This window comes from Triturus cristatus, chromosome 5_1 (assembly GCF_964204655.1).
Source record: "Triturus cristatus chromosome 5_1, aTriCri1.1, whole genome shotgun sequence".
NCBI classification, from domain to species: Eukaryota; Metazoa; Chordata; class Amphibia; order Caudata; family Salamandridae; genus Triturus; species Triturus cristatus.
In genome coordinates this window covers 104314692-104335851 of record NC_140587.1, presented here as the reverse complement: position 1 = coordinate 104335851, position 21160 = coordinate 104314692, and the positions used below count along the sequence as shown (strand labels likewise).

At 49.0% G+C, this 21160-nt stretch overlaps 1 protein-coding gene across 6 annotated transcripts in view; it reads left to right on the top strand.

Moving 5' to 3' along the window:
* Positions 1-21160, top strand: part of MAF1 (MAF1 negative regulator of RNA polymerase III) — a 361074-nt gene that overhangs the window by 278280 nt on the left and 61634 nt on the right. For all 6 annotated transcript variants that reach the window (XM_085604535.1, XM_085604533.1, XM_085604534.1 and 3 more), the window contains one exon: positions 11166-11285. In XM_085604535.1, the coding sequence (XP_085460661.1) occupies positions 11166-11285 (120 nt within the window). The remainder of the gene's footprint in view (positions 1-11165; positions 11286-21160) is intronic.

Sequence of the window (21160 nt, the reverse complement as noted above, 5' to 3'; positions counted from 1 at the left end):
CTCTCACCTGATAGACGAAGGCAAGAACATCGCCAACTCCTGTATAAAGACGGCGTTGGATGGGGCAGAGACTTCAGCAAGACTCATGGCCATAGGGGTCACAGAGAGGAGGCATGCATGGCTAAGAATCTCGGGATTCAAACCGGAAGTGCAGAACAACATCCTTGGCACCCCCTTCAACGGAGAGACACTGTTCGGAGCAACAGTGGACGACAGGCTCACCCAGCTGAAAAAAGAAAACGAGACGGCGAGGTCCATGGGGGCGCTACAGCTGAGGGGAATGAGGCGAGGAAATCCCTCGAGGAGACCCTACGGTAGGGGAGGAAGCCAGCAGGGGACGTCGCACCAGGCATTCCAACAAAGTCAGCAGGGTGAAGGACACGGACAAGGTCAGCAGAAGCAAAACTGGCAGTATCAACCTCGGGGCCAGTCCTTTCGCGGGAGAGGGAACGGACGTGGCCAAAGGAGGAGAGGGGGCGAACAGCCCTCGACGAAGTGACTCAGCACGCAAGAGGACGCCTACCCTCGTCAGGACCCCAAGGGTGAGGCGCAAAAAAGTGTCATCAGGGGGAAGAGAAGATTCAAGAGCCTACGAGCATACGACACCAGTAGGCGGAAGACTGAGGTTCTACCTTCAGGAGTGGCGGCGTATAACCACAGACAAGTGGATACGGAACATGGTGCAGTACGGATACTGCGTAGATTTGGAGAAAAGACCTCCAAACAGGAAACCAAAGGGAAGACTGAGATCGGCCCAAGAACTGGCAATACTCAGAGAAGAAACGCGGAAACTCCTGCAAAAGGGAGCCATAGAGACAGTGCCGTTCAGAGAACGCAACAAAGGGGTCTACTCAAACTACTTCGTGGTTCCGAAGGTAGACGGAGACCTCAGACCCATACTAGACCTCCGTTACCTAAACAAGTTCATCAGAACGCAAAGGTTCAAAATGACTTCACTGCAGGAGGTTCTGCCACAGATAAGAGAAGGGGACTTCATGGTCACCGTGGACCTCAAGGATGCCTACCTTCACATCCCAATAAACAGAAGGCACAAGGGCCTTCTAAGATTCAACATCGAACAGGAACACTACCAGTTCACGACCCTGGCCTTCGGATTAAAATCAGCACCAAGGGTCTTTACAAAATGCCTGTCGGCGGTAGCGGCGCACCTACGAAGGCAGGGAATACATGTCTACCCCTACTTGGACGACTGGCTGGTCAAGGCAAACACACGCGAAAAGTGCGAGAGGCACGCAAAACGCGTAACAGACACCCTCACGAATCTGGGATTCTCGATCCACTGGGGAAAATCATCGATGGAACCGAAGCAGGTGAAGATTTTCCTGGGGGCAAAGATCAACTCCCGCAACAGTACAGTAGTGCCCAGCGACAGGAGGACAGAGGCTCTACTGAAGGAGGCGAAGCTCTACCAGAAGGGGCGAGCTCTGACAGTGAGGGCTGTGAGCAAGATGATGGGGATGATGGCGTCCTGTATCCAGCTGGTGCCGAATGTACGCCTGCACATGAGACCATTCCAGGAATGGCTACAACAGCAATGGTCACAAGCAAACGGAAGTTGGGAGGATCTAGTGGTTGTTACGCACGCAGTGCAGGAGGAGAGAACTTGGTGGAACAGAGACAACTTAACAACAGGGAGAAGCCTGACACCACCAATCCCAACAGTGACCATTACCACGGACGCATCGCAGAAGGGATGGGGAGCGCACATGGACAACCTCAGAGTGAGGGGTCTATGGGCCCCAGCAGATGCGGTCCGCCATATCAACTACCTCGAGTTGAAAACAATCCTGCTAGCCCTGAAGGCATTCCAGAGACACCTGTTCAACAAGAGGGTGTTGGTCCAAACAGACAACACCACGGCGATGTTCTACATCAACAAACAAGGGGGGACACAGTCGTTCCCACTCTCATCCCTAGCTCAGGAGATTTGGAGATGGGCCATACCTCTCAGGATAGATCTACTGGCAATTCACCTACCGGGGAAGGACAATGTGGAGGCAGACTGGCTAAGCAGGCAGACCTCAGCATCACACGAGTGGGAGCTCAATGGCCAGGAAACGGAGAAACTCTTCCGGAGATGGGGGACTCCCACAATAGACCTATTTGCAACACGCCACAATGCAAAATGCCAAAGCTTCGCGTCCAGGCAACCAGATCAGCAATCCAAGGGAAATGCCCTATGGATAAGCTGGTCGAGGACATTTGCCTACGCCTTTCCACCGATACCCCTGTTGCACAGAGTGCTCGACAAGTGCAGAACCAGCAACATGACTCTGATCCTGGTGGCTCCGCAGTGGGCGAGGCAGACATGGTTCTCACAAATTCAAGAAATGGCACAAGGCGACCCATACAGGTTCGAGAGGAGGAAGGACCTGCTCTCAATGCAAAACGGAGAGGTCCTGCACCCAGAGCCAGAGACCCTCAACCTGGCGGCATGGCTCCTGAAGACCTAGAGTTCGCACACCTAAGATTGCCGCCGAGCACGATGCGAGTGCTACGGGAGGCGAGGAAACCTAGAACACGAAAATGCTACAGCGCAAAATGGAAGAGGTTCACTGTGTGGTGCAGGAAAAAGGGCCTGCAAAACAGAATGACAAGAGACTCAACAGTACTGAGGTACCTCACACACCTTCTAAAGAGTAACCTCTGCTCGAGCTCACTAAGGGTACACCTAGCGGCCATCGTGGCCTACACCAGAGGTGAAAAAGGTGGAAGTTTCTTCAGCTCGCAGGTGGTGAGGAGATTCATGGAAGGAGCCAAAAGGATGGCCCCCCCGAAAAGGTTGCCGCCGCCGGCATGGAATCTGAATGTGGTCCTGACGGAGCTCATGAAGGCACCGTTTGAACCCATTCACAAGGCCACACTGCAGATGTTGACTATGAAAACGGCCTTTCTGGTGGCCATAACCTCACTACGCAGGGTGAGCGAGCTTCAAGCACTAACGCTGCAGGAACCCTACATTCAGATTCACAAGGATAGAATAGTCCTGAGAACGGACCCACACTTCATGCCCAAGGTAGTGTCGGCGTTCCACATAAATCAGAGTATCCAGATACCAAGTTTCTTCCAAAACCCGACTACAAACGCAGAAAAGGCACTGCACACCCTCGATGCCAGAAGAGCGGTGATGCACTACATTGAGAGAACCAAGGAACTCAGGAAGTCGAAACAGCTGTTTGTGTCCTTTGCTACTAGCTTCATGGGTAGGCCAGTGACTAAGGGCACCATCGCAAGGTGGATTGCCCTCACTATTCAATTCTGCCACAAACAGGCTGGACAGGAGCTAGCGGAGGGGCCGCAGGCTCACTCCACAAGGAAGAAAGGGGCCACCGTGGCCTTCCTGGCGAACACGCCCATCCAGGACATATGCCTCGCGGCAACTTGGGCATCTGTGCACACGTTCACGAAACACTACTGCGTGGACATTCAGATGAACAAGGAAGCACAGGTTGGACAGAAGGTGCTTCAGCACATTTTCAACGACCAACGCTCATCTACCACCCAGCCGCCACAGAATTAGGAAAACCGCTACAAAGTCTATGCACAGCATAGTGAATCCAGAAAGATTCACGCTGCAAAACGAATAGTTTCTTCCCTGTCGGTGTAGTTTTGTAGCTTGAAGATCTTTCTGGATTCACTAGCGAACCCACCCACCTCCTCCAGGAAGATGAGGCTGGAGGAAGAGGGGGTAAAATGGAAAAGATCAAAGAAATGAAAACATACAGATAAAGGGACAAGAAGGATTAATCAATCGCCTAGGGTTAAAAAAAAAAAAAAAAAAAGGAAAGGAAAAAAGAACCCGAAGATGGCGCCCCAAAGGTGGGACTTCCGCAGGAAGCACGACGACGTCACGGGAGGTGCACCAAATGGTGGACGTCGACGCCCACCTGGGCTACAAAAAAAAAAAAAAAAACAAAGAAAAGACTACGAATCCGGACCCAACCACAAGATCGCGGAATAATGCACAGCATAGTGAATCCAGAAAGATCTTCAAGCTGCAAAACTACACCGACAGGTAAACTATTCGTTATCCATCCAGGCCGTCTCCTCCAGAGGACTCCCTGGGGTTCCACCACTTAATACAGCGGGCGGCACACTACCATGGGGTAGAATTACATAGCGAGCCAGTTGAGGACGATTTCCTACTGGACACCTTTGATATACAAGATAAGGCCTCAGCAATATTGCCCATGTTGAAAGGGGTAACCAAACATGCTGCAGAGGTGTTCAAGGACCCAATCAGAGCTAGGGTACTAAACCCCAGGATAGAGAAAAAATATAAAGCAGCCCCCACAGATCCTGCATATATTAAAGGACCTGCTCCCTTGGATTCTTTGGTGGTCTCCACAGCTAGAAAGCGGTCTAACTCTCAATCCTCAGGGGAGGCTCCCCCACCAGATAAGGAGTCCAAGCTCTTAGATGCGTCTGGTAAACGCACTGCCTCGCAGGCCGCAAATATGTGGCGCATTGCCAACACACAGGCTCTGCTTGCACGTTATAATAGAGCACATTACGATGAACTGGAGGCTCTCATGCAACACCTCCCAGACAAACAAACACAGGGCTCAGGAGCTAATACAGGAAGGAAAGCTCATCACCAATACCTCAATTAAATGTGCCCTCGACGCAGCAGACACAGCTTCGAGAGCGATCAACACCAGTGTTTTGCTCCGTCGTCATGCCTGGCTCAGAATCTCAGGGTTTAAGCCAGAAGTCCAGGCATCTATATTAAATCACCCCTTTGACCAACAACACCTATTTGGTCCAAAGGTGGACGAAGCATTGGAGAAAATGAAAAACGACACGGATACGGCAAAGTCTATGGGGGCATTACAATCCCATACCCCTAGACGCTCTTTTCGTCGTTCCTCCTTTCGGGGCACAGGCAGAGGTTACTCTGCCGATAACGCCTCTACTTCCTACAAGTCCCCTCCTCAGAACACCTTCTCAAAGGGCTATCAGAGAGGTGGTTATAGGGGAAACAATAATAAAGGCAGGGGCAAAACCAACAACACCCGTTCTGCCACACCACCCGCCCAATGACTTTCCCCCGCTTCCCCAGACCATTCCACTCCAGTCGGGGGCAGGCTACAATATTTCCTTCAGACCTGGGAGTCCATAACATCGGACAAATGGGTGACACAAATTGTTCAGTCAGGCTACTGTCTCGAACTAACATCTACCCCACCCAATATTCCACCCAGGCACCGTATAATGTCACAAGAACACACCATACTGCTCAAACAGGAGGTGATCTCCCTCCTCCAAAAACAAGCTATAGAGCAGGTCCCCGTCAATCAGCAAAATTTAGGGGTCTACTCTCTGTATTTTCTAATCCCAAAGAGAGACGAGACCCTACGGCCCATTCTAGACCTCCGGCCTCTAAATGCATACATACATTCGGACTATTTCCATATGGTCACCCTCCAACAAGTTCTCCCTCTCCTGTGTCAGGGAGACTTTCTCACTACACTGGACTTGAAAGACGCATACTTTCATATTCCAATACACCCTTTTCACAGGAAGTACCTCAGGTTTGTGGTGGACGGTCAGCATTACCAATTCAAGGTTCTCCCCTTCGGGGTCACAACCGCACCACGGGTGTTTACCAAATGCCTAGCAGTAGTAGCAGCTCACCTCAGAAGGCAACACATTCACGTCTTCCCTTACTTGGACGACTGGCTCATAAAAGCCGCGCCCTACAGCCAATGTGTGCAACATACAAACAGCACCATACAACTGCTCCACCAGCTAGGCTTCACGGTGAACCATCAAAAGTCCCACCTCATTCCATCTCACACAAAGCAATATCTCGGGGCCACTATAGACACCTCCAATGCTATAGCCTATCCCAATTCAGCCAGAATCGCAAGCATACAAGCCTTGCGCCAAACATTTACTCTTCAACACTCTCTCCCAGCACGAGTGTTTATGAAGCTAATAGGGATGATGGCATCTTGCATCTTTATAGTGCCCCATGCAAGACTCCACATGCGTCCACTTCAAGAGTGCCTAGCACGACAGTGGAACCAGGCCCAGGGACAGCTGACGGATCTGGTGTTGGTGGACGGCCGCACCCATCACTCTCTGCAGTGGTGGAACACCACAAACCTTTCCAAAGGGCGGCCATTCCTGGACCCGGTTCCTCAGGTGATTCTAACGACGGACGCATCGCTCTCCGGCTGGGGAGCGCACCTTCTACACCTCACGGTGCAAGGTCTATGGACGCCACAGCAAAAAGTACTCCACATCAACCATCTGGAGTTATTGGCGATCTTTCTAGCCCTGAAATCCTTTCAGAAACAAATTTCAGCCAAAGCAGTCCTCATTCGCACAGACAATATGACTGCGATGTATTATATTCAAAAACAGGGGGGGTCACACTCTCCCCATCTCTCCCGCTTAGCACAGAGCATATGGAGATGGGCAATTCCACAAAAAATCTTTCTCCTGGCACCGCACGTCCCAGGCATACAAAACACCATGGCAGATCTGCTCAGCAGACAAAAGCAGCAAATGCACGAATGGGAACTGCATCCACAAGTTCTTCGCCCATTCTTCCACAAGTGGGGGCATCCTCAGATAGGCCTCTTCGCCACCCACAAAAACAAAAAATGCCCAAGCTTCGCCACCAGATACCCACACCCATTGTCCAAAGGCAATGCGATATGGATGAACTGGTCAGGCAAATTTGCATACGCCTTTCCACCTCTCCCGCTAATTCCGTTAGTGGTAAGGAAGCTTCAGCAGCACTCCCTCACACATTCTGGTAGCTCCAACATGGGCCAGGCAGCCGTGGTACACCACACTGCTACAGCTATCGGTAGTACCACTTCAAAAGCTGCACTTGTCCCCATGCCTCCTAACACAGAACCATGGAGAAATCAGGCACCCGGACCCAGCTCAGCTCAACCTTGCGATCTGGCTCCTGAAATCTTAGAATTTGGATACCTTAACCTTCCCCCTGATTGCATGAACATTATCAAGGAAGCCAGACGTCCTACCACTCGAGCATGCTATGCCGCAAAGTGGAAGAGATTTGTTGTTTACTGCCGTAACAATACAATCAACCCTTTAGATGTCTCCATACAGCACATCATATGCTATCTGCTCCATCTTCAAAGGTGTAACCTGGCATATTCATCCATACGTCTACACCTAGCAGCAATTGCTGCTTACCTACAAAACAGACCGCATTTATCACTGTTCAGAGTGCCTGCTATTAAAGCCTTTATGGAAGGCCTTAAACGAGTAATTCCACCCAGGGCACCACCTTCCCCTGTATGGAATCTCAACGTAGTTCTTACAAGGCTCATGGGTCAGCCTTTCGAACCAATGCATAAATGTGAGTTACAGTTCCTCACTTGGAAAACAGCTTTCCTCGTAGCTATCACTTCCCTTAGAAGGGTTAGTGAGATACAAGCGTTCACTATACAGGAACCCTTTTTGCAGATACATCACAGCAAGGTGATACTTCGCACAAATCCAAAATTTCTGCCCAAGGTCATTTCCCCCTTCCATCTTAATCAATCGGTGGAATTACCGTTTTTTTTCTCGCAACCTCAATCTGTTGCGGAAAGGGCTCTGCATACACTTGATGTTAAAAGGGCCTTACTGTACTACATACAAAGAACGCAACCTTTCAGAAAGACTAAACAGTTGTTCGTCTCCTTCTCTCCACCGCATAAAGGCAACCCCATTTCAAAATCAGGGATAGCTAGGTGGATTGTAAAGTGTATACAAATTTGCTATCACAAAGCAAAACGAACATTATCTGTTCCACCTAAAGCCCACTCTACAAGAAAGATAGGGGCTTCTATGGCTTTTCTAGGGAACATACCCTTAGATGACATCTGCAAAGCAGCCACATGGTCAACACCGCACACCTTCACAAAACATTACTGTGTAGATGTGCACTCCAAACAACAAGCTAGTGTGGGCCAGGCTGTACTAAAGACACTATTTCAAACCGCTGCAACGGACACCGGTGGTCGCCGCTAGGGCTGGGTACTGCTATATAATCTATGCAAAAGTGTACAATCTGCAGCTCATATGCCTCGAACGGAATATGCTACTTACCAGTATGCATCTGTTCTTGATATGTAGAGCTACAGATATGTACACGCCTCCCCGGCTACCTGTATCCGTTCCAGTCTATCTTATTTAGATACAACACACATGGGTTTCTTACTGTTATCACTACGCTCCATCATTTCCCTGCTGGCGAAAAACAATCTGAGGATGGAGCCGAAGCCCATGCGCAGTACGGACTGAAGGAGGAGTCACCGAACTCATGACTTTCAAAGACTGTCCAAGAAGAAAAACAAACTGCAAACATCCGGGCCCAACACCAGATGGCGATCTATGCAAAAGTGTACATATCTGCAGCTCTACATGCCAAGAACAGATGCATACTGGTAAGTAGCATATTCCATATGTTTAGGCACCAGAATCAATTAGTTCAGGTAAGTACGTTTTTGAAGAAAAATACTTTAGAGTTCAACCGCATGGCATGGAGCGGTACGCAAATGGGGCGCAGCAGAGGAAGACGCCCTCCGTTATGAGAAGGTACGCCACCTGCGCAAACTTCCTATCTCCCCTAAATGGGCCCCCCTGCTCACACACTAAAAACACAAGGCGGGAAATGATGACTTGCATCCATAAACACGATAAACGTTGCCTACACGCAACGAAACTGATATCCCGCACGGGAGTTCTCACAACCTTTTCTGCTAGCCCGTCTGTCCTTGTCACAATGCCAACCTTGCTCTACACACTCTGCCATTGACACCCAGCCGCTCACCTCTCATCCCGACCCTTATATTCACCCCCAGTTACACTGTTGTGAAGATCCACTGCTGTTACAGCTCAGCTACCATTATGTGCTTTTCACTGACTTTATATACCAACCGCTCAGACATGTTCAAACTGTATTTCCTGTCCAGCATAATTAGCCCTTGCTGTAAGTTGTCACATTGTTTTTCTTTTTGTGAAAAACAATAAATATTTATTTTTAAAAAAAAAAGACTTTTGTGATCAATAAGTAGACCGTGCAATTTTTAGAAGCTGCAATGTTATCATATGGGTACAGGTACAGTACAGCGACCAGTGGCACTAGGGAAGCCGGGTGCAGAGGTGCAAAACAGCATCAGGTGCCCAATGTTACTCTATGTGGATCGGTCTCTGTGAAAAGTGGCTGCAGGTGTTGACTGGGATGCCAGTCGGGCTGAACCAACAAGGGGACTCAGGCCTCACGACGCTCTGGGACGTAGCAACACCTGTGGTCCTCTGCTCTATGGCCCAGGGGTGACGGATGCAGAGGTGTCTCTAGGCATCCAGATTTTCTTACTGGAGCAGTTGCGGTAGAGGGGGCCTGTGTACAGAGGCTGCAGGCAATGTCAGAGTTTACTGGGGTCAAAACCACAGTAGACTCCTCTCTGGTGGGCTGGGATGACACCATTGGACCACTTCAACACCGACTTGGAGCGATGGGTGCAGTGGTGTCTTCCTGTGTCAGGTTACTGCGGTCAAAAAGTCCTCTCAGGAGTCTTTGGATGCCTGTAGGAGGCAGGGAAGCAGGTCTGCTACTTGTCTAGGGTTCTTGGGTGAAGTGCTGGCAGATCTACCGAGCTCTGGGGACTCAGGAGCTGCATGAAGTCCTCTATTAGCACGGGTGGTGTAAAGTTAGTTGCTGGGTCTTCATTTCTTTCAGGATGCGACATCTGTCTTCCTTCAGGTCGGCAGGATCGGATTATCTGGTGCCAGGGGCTCCCCTAAATACTAGATTTAGGGAAGAAGCCAAGGTACTACTTACCCTTGGAGTCACTACGCCTCCTATATGATCACTTCCTGTGTGAAGTGGGCATAACCCTGTCCCAGAATTCCTAAGTTAGGCATCACACAGCTGGCCAACTCTGAAAAGTCGTGTCCACGTCAGTTAGCCCACCTTAGGTGTGGCACTAGCCTGGGGGTGAGCAAGCTTACCTTCCAAAGAGCTCTGGACAAAGGGGTTCGGCTTTCACTCCTGTTAGGGAGCCAGATTCTCATTTGAAAGGCGGTAGCTTCTTTGAACCTCCTCTGGCTTGGAATGCTAATCAGCAGGTCATCTTGAGGGAGGGGGTGTGAACACCCTCTCCCCGTGCAGGCTTTGTTTCTGACCTCCTGAGAGCAAAGGCCTTCACCCTGGGAGGTTAGAAATATGTCCCTGGCGGCAGGCAGGCAGGCAGAGACCAGTCAGCCAACACACAAGAGGCTGGTAGTTTACCTCGAAGGTGCCCTGTGTGTGCATGTATTCACAAATCTACCACTGGAATCGGGTTGGGTTTGTGAATATAAGTTCTTTGATACCAAACATCCCTATTTCAGTTAAGCCATCATGTAGCTGGGCAACTCGTTTTCACCAGTGTCCCGCATCTGTGTTAAAATGGATTCCCTGATCACTTGTAATAGCAGTAATAGGACTGACCATCACAGGGGGTATAGCTGCTCATGCAGATATGTCCTCACATGTAATATAAGGTACCCTGTCTTAGGTCGGTAAGGTCTGCTGAAGGAATAATTTACAAATCTTACATACAGTGTTAGGGGACATGGCAAACAGGGATGTGCCATGTCATATTTTCACTTTGATCTGCACCAAAATACACAGCCTGTGATGACAGACGTGCATGAGTTTCGGAGGGGTCCCTTAGGGTGGCACAATTCGTGCTGCAGTCCTTGGGGACCCTCTTTAGTACCTCAGGCCATAGGTACCATGGGTACCATTTATTGGGAACTTTTGGAGGGTGCTCAAGGTCTTGCCAATTGGGGACACAATGGTACAGTTTTGGGGAAAGAGATCTGGCCCTGGGAACCTGGTTAGCGGGAACCAAGAGCACTTCCAGTTGAAATCACATCATGACCCCGGCAAAAAGTGTCCCTTTCTTACACATGCCAATATGCAAAGTTTGTGCTACCAAACTCAAAGCCTATAATCTAAGCATTTCACTGTGTTGTAAACTTCGCATTTGTTGAAATGGTTTTATATTACTTGTTTTGTGCAGTCTTTAATTATACTCCACTATTCTGTGGGTCTCACACATTGTATTGTTGCATGCCATTTATTCTCCTTCATGCCGTTAATATAGTTTTATCCTTTGCTTTAGCTATAACCCTGATCTGGACTGTGATCCTTTCGGAGAGGAGGGAAGCCTCTGGTCATTCAACTACTTTTTCTATAATAAAAAACTTAAGAGGATAGTCTTCTTCACGTGTCGGTCTATCAGGTCAGTATTAAAAGCTATAGTTAATCTTTTTGTTAAATGAAAAACCGAATCCTGAGATTTTAGGTTACAATATTGTCTGAAATTCTGTATTTAAGTGACCTCTTTAGGCATCAGAGAGACTGCAGAAGTGTGCCTCTCATAGTAAGAGGAGCCCTGAAATTGGTGTGGCTGTATTGTAAGTTTATTCCATTAAATCTTTTTTTTAAAAAAATATTATTTAACTTCAGACAAGTTATTTGTAACATGTTTTGTTAGATCCAACTGTTCCTTATCGTAGCCTTCCTTATCACTTTGGAAAGTTCTTTAATCCTTTTCTGATTTTGTTAATACATTCTTTTTAAGGTGGGTGAATTTGCCACTCACTTTTCAGCCATTGTATGTGCCACTACATTGATCTTTTAAACTCTGTACAGGATCTTTAAAGGTGATGAGAGAATTTACCAAGCCCCTGCAGTTAAACACTTGTTTGCTTTGCATTAGACTGCTGTATGGCGTTAAAAGGGACAAGACTCTAAAGCCAGCTAAAAGATAACAAAAATCCCTTGTGTATGCTTTGGCTTTGCTACGTTGACTTCAGATGCATATCTGGGTCCTTCTGTGGTGGCCACTGCTTGCCACACTTTAGTGGCCTTGTTGCATAACAGTTTGAGATTGAGAGTGATATTAGATCAACAGTTGCAGTGTTTGAGCTGGGATTGCAAGGATATTTGGGCAAATTACACACCCAAACAAAGGTGCTGTTATAATGTAATGCAACATATAGCCTACCAATGACTACCCCTAGACCTGCATCTTCTCTGCGAGCTCCAACAAGGTCTGGTGTCTGCTGCCCTTTCTCTGCTTCGCCTTTCAGTTGCTTTTTAGAGGCCATGGTCTACTGCAGTGTATTATCCTCAGATGATCTTTAATGATTTACAGTGTGCAGCATAAACATTTCTCCTTCTGTCTTTGATTTATCCTGCCAAAGGTTTCAGACCATAGATGCTGCACTTTTTGTCTTTACCTGGGATTCAGAAACAGTAACATGTTGTTCGAGGCATATGAGCTGCAGATTGTACACTATGCATAGATCACCATCTGGTGTTGGGCTCGGATATCTGCATGTTGTTTTTGTCTTTGAAGAAGTGTTGCAGTCACGAGACCGGTGAATCCTCCTTCGGTGGACAATGCGCATGGGCATCGGCTCCATCATTAGATTGCTTTTTCCGCCATCGGTTCGGATGTGACTTGCTGCGCTCCGGGTCGGTGTCGTTATTGAACCCCCTTTTTGACATGCAATCACACTTAACCGACGGTATTGACTCAATCGCGTACCTTAAACGCGCACCCTCTGCAACTTTCGAAAAACTTAGACCCCTGCGGACTTCGACACGGGCTGCTGGGCCTACCCACGCCGTTAGAGACGGAAGACGATGGAACGGACTCCCTTTAAAAAAGGTCCACAGTGTGGTGCTAAGTTTCCACACTCTGACCTCCATCCTGTTTGCAATCTGTGCCTCTCTCCAGAACGTAGAGAGGATGATTGTGAGGCTTCTCTCCTTCAAGCCCACGAAGACCATCCGGGTTTGTCGAGCTCGACGCCACGAGAGGTCCCTAGGCCCATGTTCTATTCCGGACATCTTCCATCCAGGTCTCGATAGCCTTCCGAAGCCAGAACAGGTCCTGGACTCTGAAGCAGATGCCTCCGATGCCAAAGGTGACAGCACCCCGGCTCAAAGGGACGTGAGTACCGAAACCCCCGCTCCACCCCACCCAAGCCCATACCAACGGCTCCGGTTACACCTTCGGGCTCAGGTCCTCACAGTACGAATACTTTGAGTGCCCTGCCTCCAGGCCCAGCACCGAAAGACAAAGGAAAGCCTTCCGGCTCGAGCCAACCACCCGGTACCGGAAAACCATCTTCGGCACCGAAAAGTCGGTCCGAGTTGCAGCGCCCTCCGTCGGCACCAAAAGCGGCAAAAGATCCCTCGGCACCGAAGCACCGCGATAAGACCCCGGCACCAAAGCAGCCGGATAAAACCTCGGCCCCGAAGCACACATAGAAGACTTTGTCACGAAGCACACAGAAAAGACCTCGGCACCGAAAACATCAGAGCCAAGAACATTAAAGGACAAAACTCCTATAAATAAGCCTGCTAAATAACCCACACCGAAGGCCTCGGAACCAGGGAAAGCTTCTGTACCGGACACTGTCCAAAAACAAGTTTCCAAAGAGAAATCTTCGACGCCGAAGAAACCTATCGATCCAGAAGAGCTTTTCTTTCCCGATCCAAGACAAACTACCATCTTTATTCACCCAAAGACTGGTCACATAGTCACCAAACTACCTACAAAGAGGAAACTAGAACATTTGCCACATGCTCCAGTTTCTCCAAAGAAATTACACATAGCTACTAATACCTCACCACCAGTCAACCCCAATTTACTCATTTTTCCAGCACACACTCCACAACCGGAGGACAGTGATGATTCACATGGAAATGGGCCAGAAAATGAAGATCTAGTACCATTAGACTGAAGATCCTGATGATCCACCACAGGATCCAGACCCATGGCATGATTATGACACTGATCCTGATCTAACCAATGATCCGGATTTCTACCCCTCAAAACCATCTCAGCCAGATGACAATGTGGGTTTTGCCCAGCTCATCAATAGGGCCGCCACATACCATAATGTCAAACTACATTCAGATCCTGTAGAAGGGAATCTTCTACTGGAGACTTTTGACCAACCACAAAAATCTTCTCACGTCTTACCCACGTTACAAGGCCTTCTTAGACACGCTCCTGAGGTGTTCAAAGACCCAGTTAGAGCTAGGGTTCTTAACCCCAGAGTAGATCAGAAATACAAAGCAGCTCCCACTGACCCTATATACATCAAGCGCCAACTTCCCTTAGATTCGCTGGTTGTAGCCAATGCACGCAATAGGGCAAACTCTCAGGGGTTAGGTGACACACCACCTCCTGATAAGGAATCTAAATTATTAGACGCGTCAGGTAAACATATGGCGTCTCAAGCTGCAAACTCATGGAAAATAGCAAACACACAAGCCCTTCTAGCAAGATACGATAGGGCACACTATGACGAGCTGTAAAAGCTCATTCAACATCTACCTCCGGAATATAAGGACAAAGCTAGTGACCTTATACAGGAAGGCAAACTGATAACCAATACATCCATCAAATGCGCGCTCGACGCAGCAGACACCACGTCCCGTGCAATAAACACCAGTGTTTTGCTACGCAGACACGCCTGGCTCAGGGTATCTGGATGTAAACAAGAGGTACAAAATACCATCCTTAATCAACCTTTCGATCAGGAGCACCGATTTGGCCCTGCAGTAGACTCATCTTTAGAAAAGATAAAATAAAAATAGACACGGAGACCGAAAAGTCTATGGGAGCCTTACAGTTACAATCTGCAAGAGGTTCCTTTCGTCGCTCTTTCTATAGAGCAGGTTCCAAGACAAATACGTCAGAACACCCGTCCTCATCCTATAAAAGCCCCAACCAGAGCTCCTTTTCCAGGGGATACAATAGAGGAGTTTACAGAGGGAACAACTACGATAGAGGCAGGGGTAACACCCGCAACTCCCCTAATAACAAACAGTGACTTCCCTGCGCTTACCCGATCATTCCACTCCTGTTGGGGGACGCCTCTCACAGTTCCTGCCTGTCTGGAATTCCATCACAAGACAAGTGGGTAAGACAGATTATCCAGTATGGTTATTGCCTGGAACTCACTTCTACGCCTCCCAACATTTCTCCAAAACAGCGCCCAATGTCATCAGAACATCTAACGCTCCTCAAACAAGAGGTCTTAGCAAAGTCACAAAAACATGCAATCGAGCCGGTTCCTGCGCCTCATCAGGGCACAGGGGTCTATTCCCTCTATTTCCTAATCCCAAGAAAGGACGGCTCTCTCAGACCAATACTGGACCTCAGACCGCTCAACTTTTAAATTTGATCGGACCACTTCCACATAGCCGAGTCTGGTGGCTCAGTGGACTAATGCGTCTGCTGCAGGGGCCTGTGTTCGACCTCATGGTCACAGGTTCAAATCCCGGCGGGTCCACTCAGCCTTTCATCCATCTGAGGTCGATAAAATGAGTACCATTAAGTTGGGTAACAATAAACATCTGTTATTCAGCGCCAAGATACCCGTAGTGGTGAACGTGCGCTTTACAAATACACGTGTTATGTTATGTTATGGTCACTTTACAACAAGTGCTTCCACTACTACAGCAAGGCGACTTTCTCTCCACTCTAGATCTAAAGGATGCCTACTTCCACATTCCCATTCACCCAGCTCACAGGAAATATCTCAGGTTTGTAGTAGATGGTCAACACTACCAGTTCAAGGTTCTCCCATTTGGGGAGCGCCCAGAGTTTTCACCAAGTGCCTCGCAGTGGTTGCAGCCCATCTGAGAAGACAACAAATTCATGTCTTCCCATATCTAGATGATTGGCTCATAAAAGCAAGCTCCCACAACAGCTGTGTTCAACACACACTCCGTACAATACAATTGCGTCACAGTCTGAGATTCACAATAAATCTAGGCAAATCCCATCTCCAACCTTCCACAATACAACAATATCTAGGAGCTACCGTAAATACTTCCACAGCCCTAGCATATCCCAATCCAGTCAGGATAAGTGCTATACAAAAGCTAGTTCAAAGATTTCAGCCACAACACTCACTACCAGCAAGAGTGTTCATGCAACTAATAGGAATGATGGCCTCCTGCATTTTTCATGTTCCTCATGCAAGACTGCAAATGCGTCCATTACAAGAGTGTCTAGCACGTCAGTGGAAATAGGCTCAAGGTCAGCTAACAGATCTGGTGTTGGTGGACGACTGTACCCATCGCTCTCTGCAGTGGTGGACTGTGAGAAAGTGCCATCTTTTTTGCATGGTATTCCCCCACTTTTTGCTGAATTGCTGAATGTACTTTGGCAGGAGTCCAGGGCACACTCAATCAGGTGCCCAGGGCCTATGTTCCTTCCCTAAAAACCTAAAACCCAAATTGGCAAACCCTGGCCACATGTCAGCCCCTGGTAAATGGTACCCAGGGCCTTGTGACCAGGGAAGGCCTCTAAGGGCTGCAGCACTCATTGTGCCACCCTTAGAGGCCCTATACCCTCACACACACACACACACACCTCCCTTGCAGGCTGAGTGTCTGGGTACAAGACAAAACAAAGAGTCGACATGGCACACATCCCTGTGTGCCATGCCCACCACCTACACTGCCCTGGCATACATCAGCCACCCCTCTAGCTGGGTGCCCTATGCCAGTGGTGTGGACACAGGCGCATGAGCCCTGTGCCCCTACAGTACCCAGGTCCATTCCTGGGCACTGTAAGTGCAGTGCTGCCATTTAAGAGTGCATGGTGCTGAGAGCTCGTCAAACACTAACTCAACAGCACCATAATGGCAACACTGAAGACTGAGCAGTTTGGTATCAAACTTCTCAGTACATTAAACCCACACTGATGCCAGTGTGGTATTTAATGTACCAAGAACCCCAGAGGGCATCTTAGAGATACCCCCTGAAACCTAACCTACAATCCACGTCTGGTCGGCTGCCTAGGCTGCCACACAGCAGACATGTTGCTGGACCCCTGGGTAGGAGAGCCCCTGCTCTCCTGGGCCTGCAACAATACACATCCTGAGCAAGGTGCTAGATCTCCTTCCCCAGGATGGGCAGGGGGAAGCTTCAAAGGCATGCCGGCTCTGTGAGCTTCCCCAGGCCACTGGCAGACCCCACTCTGGCGGGAAGCCTGGATGGAAACCCCCAAATAAGGACAGGGGATGCGCCAGCCTGCCAACCCCACCCCTCAGGTGGGGGGAGGCGAGGTGAAGCACATCTCCGGGCTCTCGCCATCTTGAAGATGGGAAGCCCTGCCCAATCAGGACTAGGCTACTGCCCCCCTCCTACAGGAGAGAGGCAGGATAGGGGGTGTACCCACCCCAGGACAGGGACCCATTGGTCCCTGCCCTTCACCTACCTGTAACGCCCCTAAATCTAGTATTTAGGGGCACCCTGAACCTTCCTTCCACAGATTCCGAAATACAAATAAGAGCAAGAAGAAAGAAGACCTGCCCTGCAGCTGCTAAGAAGAGGAAGACACCAACCGCTTTGGCCCCAGCCCTACCGGCCTTTCGACCCTCGAACCTGCTCCTGCTCCAACCGGCATCTCTTGTGGCCAGCAGCCTCGCAAACCCCGGAGGACCTGGCTACCTCTTGGCTCTAAGCACCTGGGTTTCCCATGAGTAAAGGCTCTACTCAAAATCCGCTTCTAATCCCTGGCATCAGCCCGGAACCGCAAACCCTTCACACTCTGCACCTGCCAAGCCTGGCCTGTGCCGGAGTGAACAAAGACCACCTCACAGCTTTCCCATTGAAATCAATTGAGCGCCCGAAGGCTCAAAAGCATATACTAGTGTCCTCCTCCGTCGCCATGCCTGGCTAAGGATATCCGGTTTTAAACCGGAGGTACAAGCCTCCATCCTCAACCATCCCTTTGACCAGGAACATTTGTTTGGCCCCAAGTGGATGACGCCCTAGAGAAAATGAAAAAGGACACTGACACGGCAAAATCCATGGGAGCCTTACAATCTCATCCTCCCAGACGCTCCTTTCGCCGCTCTTCCTTTCGGAGCACATCCAGAGGCTACTCCTCAGACACCGCTTCCACTTCATACAAATCCCCTACTCAGTCCACCTTCACAAGGGGTTACCAAAGGGGCGGCTACAGGGGCAACAATAACAAAGGCAGAGGCAAAACAAACACCTCCCGCTCTGCCACCGCGCCTACCCAATGACTTCCCTCCGCTTCCCCCAGACCATCCCACTCCGGTCGGGGGCAGACTCCAACATTTCCTTCCGGTCTGGACTACCATCACCTCGGACAAATGGGTAACACAAATAATTTGGTCAGGCTACTGCCTAGAACTAATATCTACCCCCCAAACATTCCACCCAGACAACGCCCAATGTCACCAGAACATCTACTGCTACTCAAGCAGGAGGTAATCTCCCTCCTACACAAAAAGGCAATAGAATACGTTCCTACCAACCAACAAAATACGGGGGTCTACTCCCTATATTTTCTCATACAAAAAGGGATGAGACTCTACGGCCCATCCTAGACCTTCGGCCCCTAAACAAATACATACACTCCGACCATTTTCATATGGTGACGCTTCAGCAGGTACTTTCGCTACTTTGCCAAAACGACTTCCTCACAACTTTAGACCTCAAAGACGCTTATTTTCACATCCCAGTGCACAACGCTCACAGGAAGTACCTCAGATTTGCAGTGGACGGCTGATAAAAGCCAGTTCATACAATCGGTGTGTACAACACACACACACCACGATCCAGCTACTTCACCAGCTAGGCTTCACGGTAAACCACAAAGTTCCATCTACAACCATCCCACATAAAACAATATCTAGGTGCCACGATAGACACCTCAAAAGCGCTCGCCTACCCCAATCCTGCCAGGATTGCAAGCATTCAGGCTCTACGCACAAAATTCATAGCACAACCCTCCCTTCCAGCTCGGGTGTTTATGCAACTAATAGGGATGATGGCCTCTTGCATCTTCATACTACCTCACGCAAGACTCCAGATGCGTCTTCTCCAAGAGTGCTTAGCGCGCCAATGGAACCAGGCCCAGGGTCAATTAACAGATCTGGTGTTGGTAGACGGTCGCACCCATCGCTCTCTGCAGTGGTGGACCACCACAAACCTTTCCACAGGTCGACCGTTCCTGGACCCGGTTCCCCAGATAGTACTAACCACAGACGCATCGCTCTCCGGCTGGGGAGCTCATCTATTACATCTCACCGTGCAGGGCACATGGACACCTCAACAAAAGTTACTCCACATCAACCATCTGGAGTTACTAGCAATCTTCTTAGCCCTAAAATCTTTTCAAACACAGATTTCAGGCAAGGCAGTCCTAATCCGCACAGACAACATGACAGCCATGTACTGTATTCAAAAACAAGGCGTCACACACTCTCCACAGCGCTCTCAGCTAGCACAGAGCATATGGAGATGGGCCATACCCCAGAGAATCTTTCTCCTAGCTCAGCATGTCCCAGGAGTCCAAAACACTATGCTCAGTAGACAAACGCAACAAATCCAAGAGTGGGAACTCCACCCATAAATTCTACACCCGTACTTTCAGATGTGGGGGCATCCACAGATAGACCTCTTCGCCACCCACGAAAACACCAAATGCCCAAGCTTCGCCGCCAGATATTCACACCCATTGTCCAAAGGGAATGCAATATGGATGAACTGGTCAGGCAGATTTGCATCCGCTTTTCCGCCTCTCCCACTCATTCCACTAGTGGTGCGCAAACTACAGCAACACTCCCTCACACTAATCCTAGTAGCTCCAACTTGGGCCAGACAACCGTGGTACACCACACTGCTGGAACTATCTGTAGTACCGCACCAAAAATTACGCCTCTCTCCACACCTCTTAACCCAGAACCATGGAGAGATCAGACACCCGGACCCAGCTCAGCTCAACCTTGCGATCTGGCTCCAGAAGTCCTAGAATTCGGTTATCTGAATCTTCCCCCTGACTGTATGAACGTCATCAAGGAAGCTAGACGACCCACCACTAGAGCGTGCTACGCCGCCAAGTGGAAACGTTTTGTTGTCTATTGTCACAACACCACCATCAATCCCCTAGACGTCTCCATCCAACACATCATAGGCCATTTACTACACCTACAAAGGTGTAATCTAGCCTATACGTCCATTCGACTACACCTCACAGCTATAGCAGCTTATCTACAAAACAGGCAACATCTATCACTCTTCAGAGTACCTGCAATTAAAGCCTTCATGGAAGGCCTTAAAAGAATAATTCCCCCCCGAGTGCCACCCTCACCTGTGTCCTGTGTGGAACCTAAATATCGTTCTCACCAGACTAATGGGGCCTTTCTTTCGAACCATTGCACAAATGTGAACTCCAATTCTTAACCTGGAAAACCGCCTTTCTCGTAGCCATCACTTCCCTCAGAAGGGTCAGTGAGATACAGGCATTTACCATTCAAGAACAGTTTCTGCAAATGCACCATAACAAAGTTGTTCTCCGTACCAACCCAAAATTCCTCCCTAAAGTCATTTCTCCTTTTCACCTAAACTAATCTGTAGAACTACCAGTATTCTTCTCGCAACCACAAACTGTTGCAGAAAGAGCTCTACACACACTAGATGTCAAACGAGCCTTACTCTACTACATCGAGAGAACACAATCTTTCCGTAAGACCAAACAACTGTTTGTCTCTTTCTCTCCACCACACAAGGGCAACCCCATCTCCAATTCGGGTATAGCTAGGTGGATTGTCAAATGCATTCAGATTTGCTACCACAAAGCAAAACTAACGCTATCCGTTCCCCCTAAAGCCCACTTTACACGGAAGATATGGGCTTCTATGGCTTTTCTAGGGAACATCCCATTAGATGATATCTGCAAAGCAGCTATATGGTCAACACCGCATTCTTTCACCAAACACTATTGTGTAGATGTGCAAACTAAGCAACAAGCTAGTGTGGGCCAGGCTGTACTCAAAACATTATTTCAAACCACTGCAACAGAGACAGGTGGTCGCCACTAACGGTGGGTACTGCTATATAATCTATGCACAAGTGTGTAATCTGCAGCTCATATGCCTTGAACGGAATATGCTACTTACCAGTATGCATCTGTTCTTGGCATGTAGAGCTGCAGATCTACACACGCCCACCCGCCTCCCCGGCTACCTGTATCTGTTCCAGTTTATCTCATTTAGATAACACACACATGGGCATCTTCACTGTTTTTACTACGCTCCATCT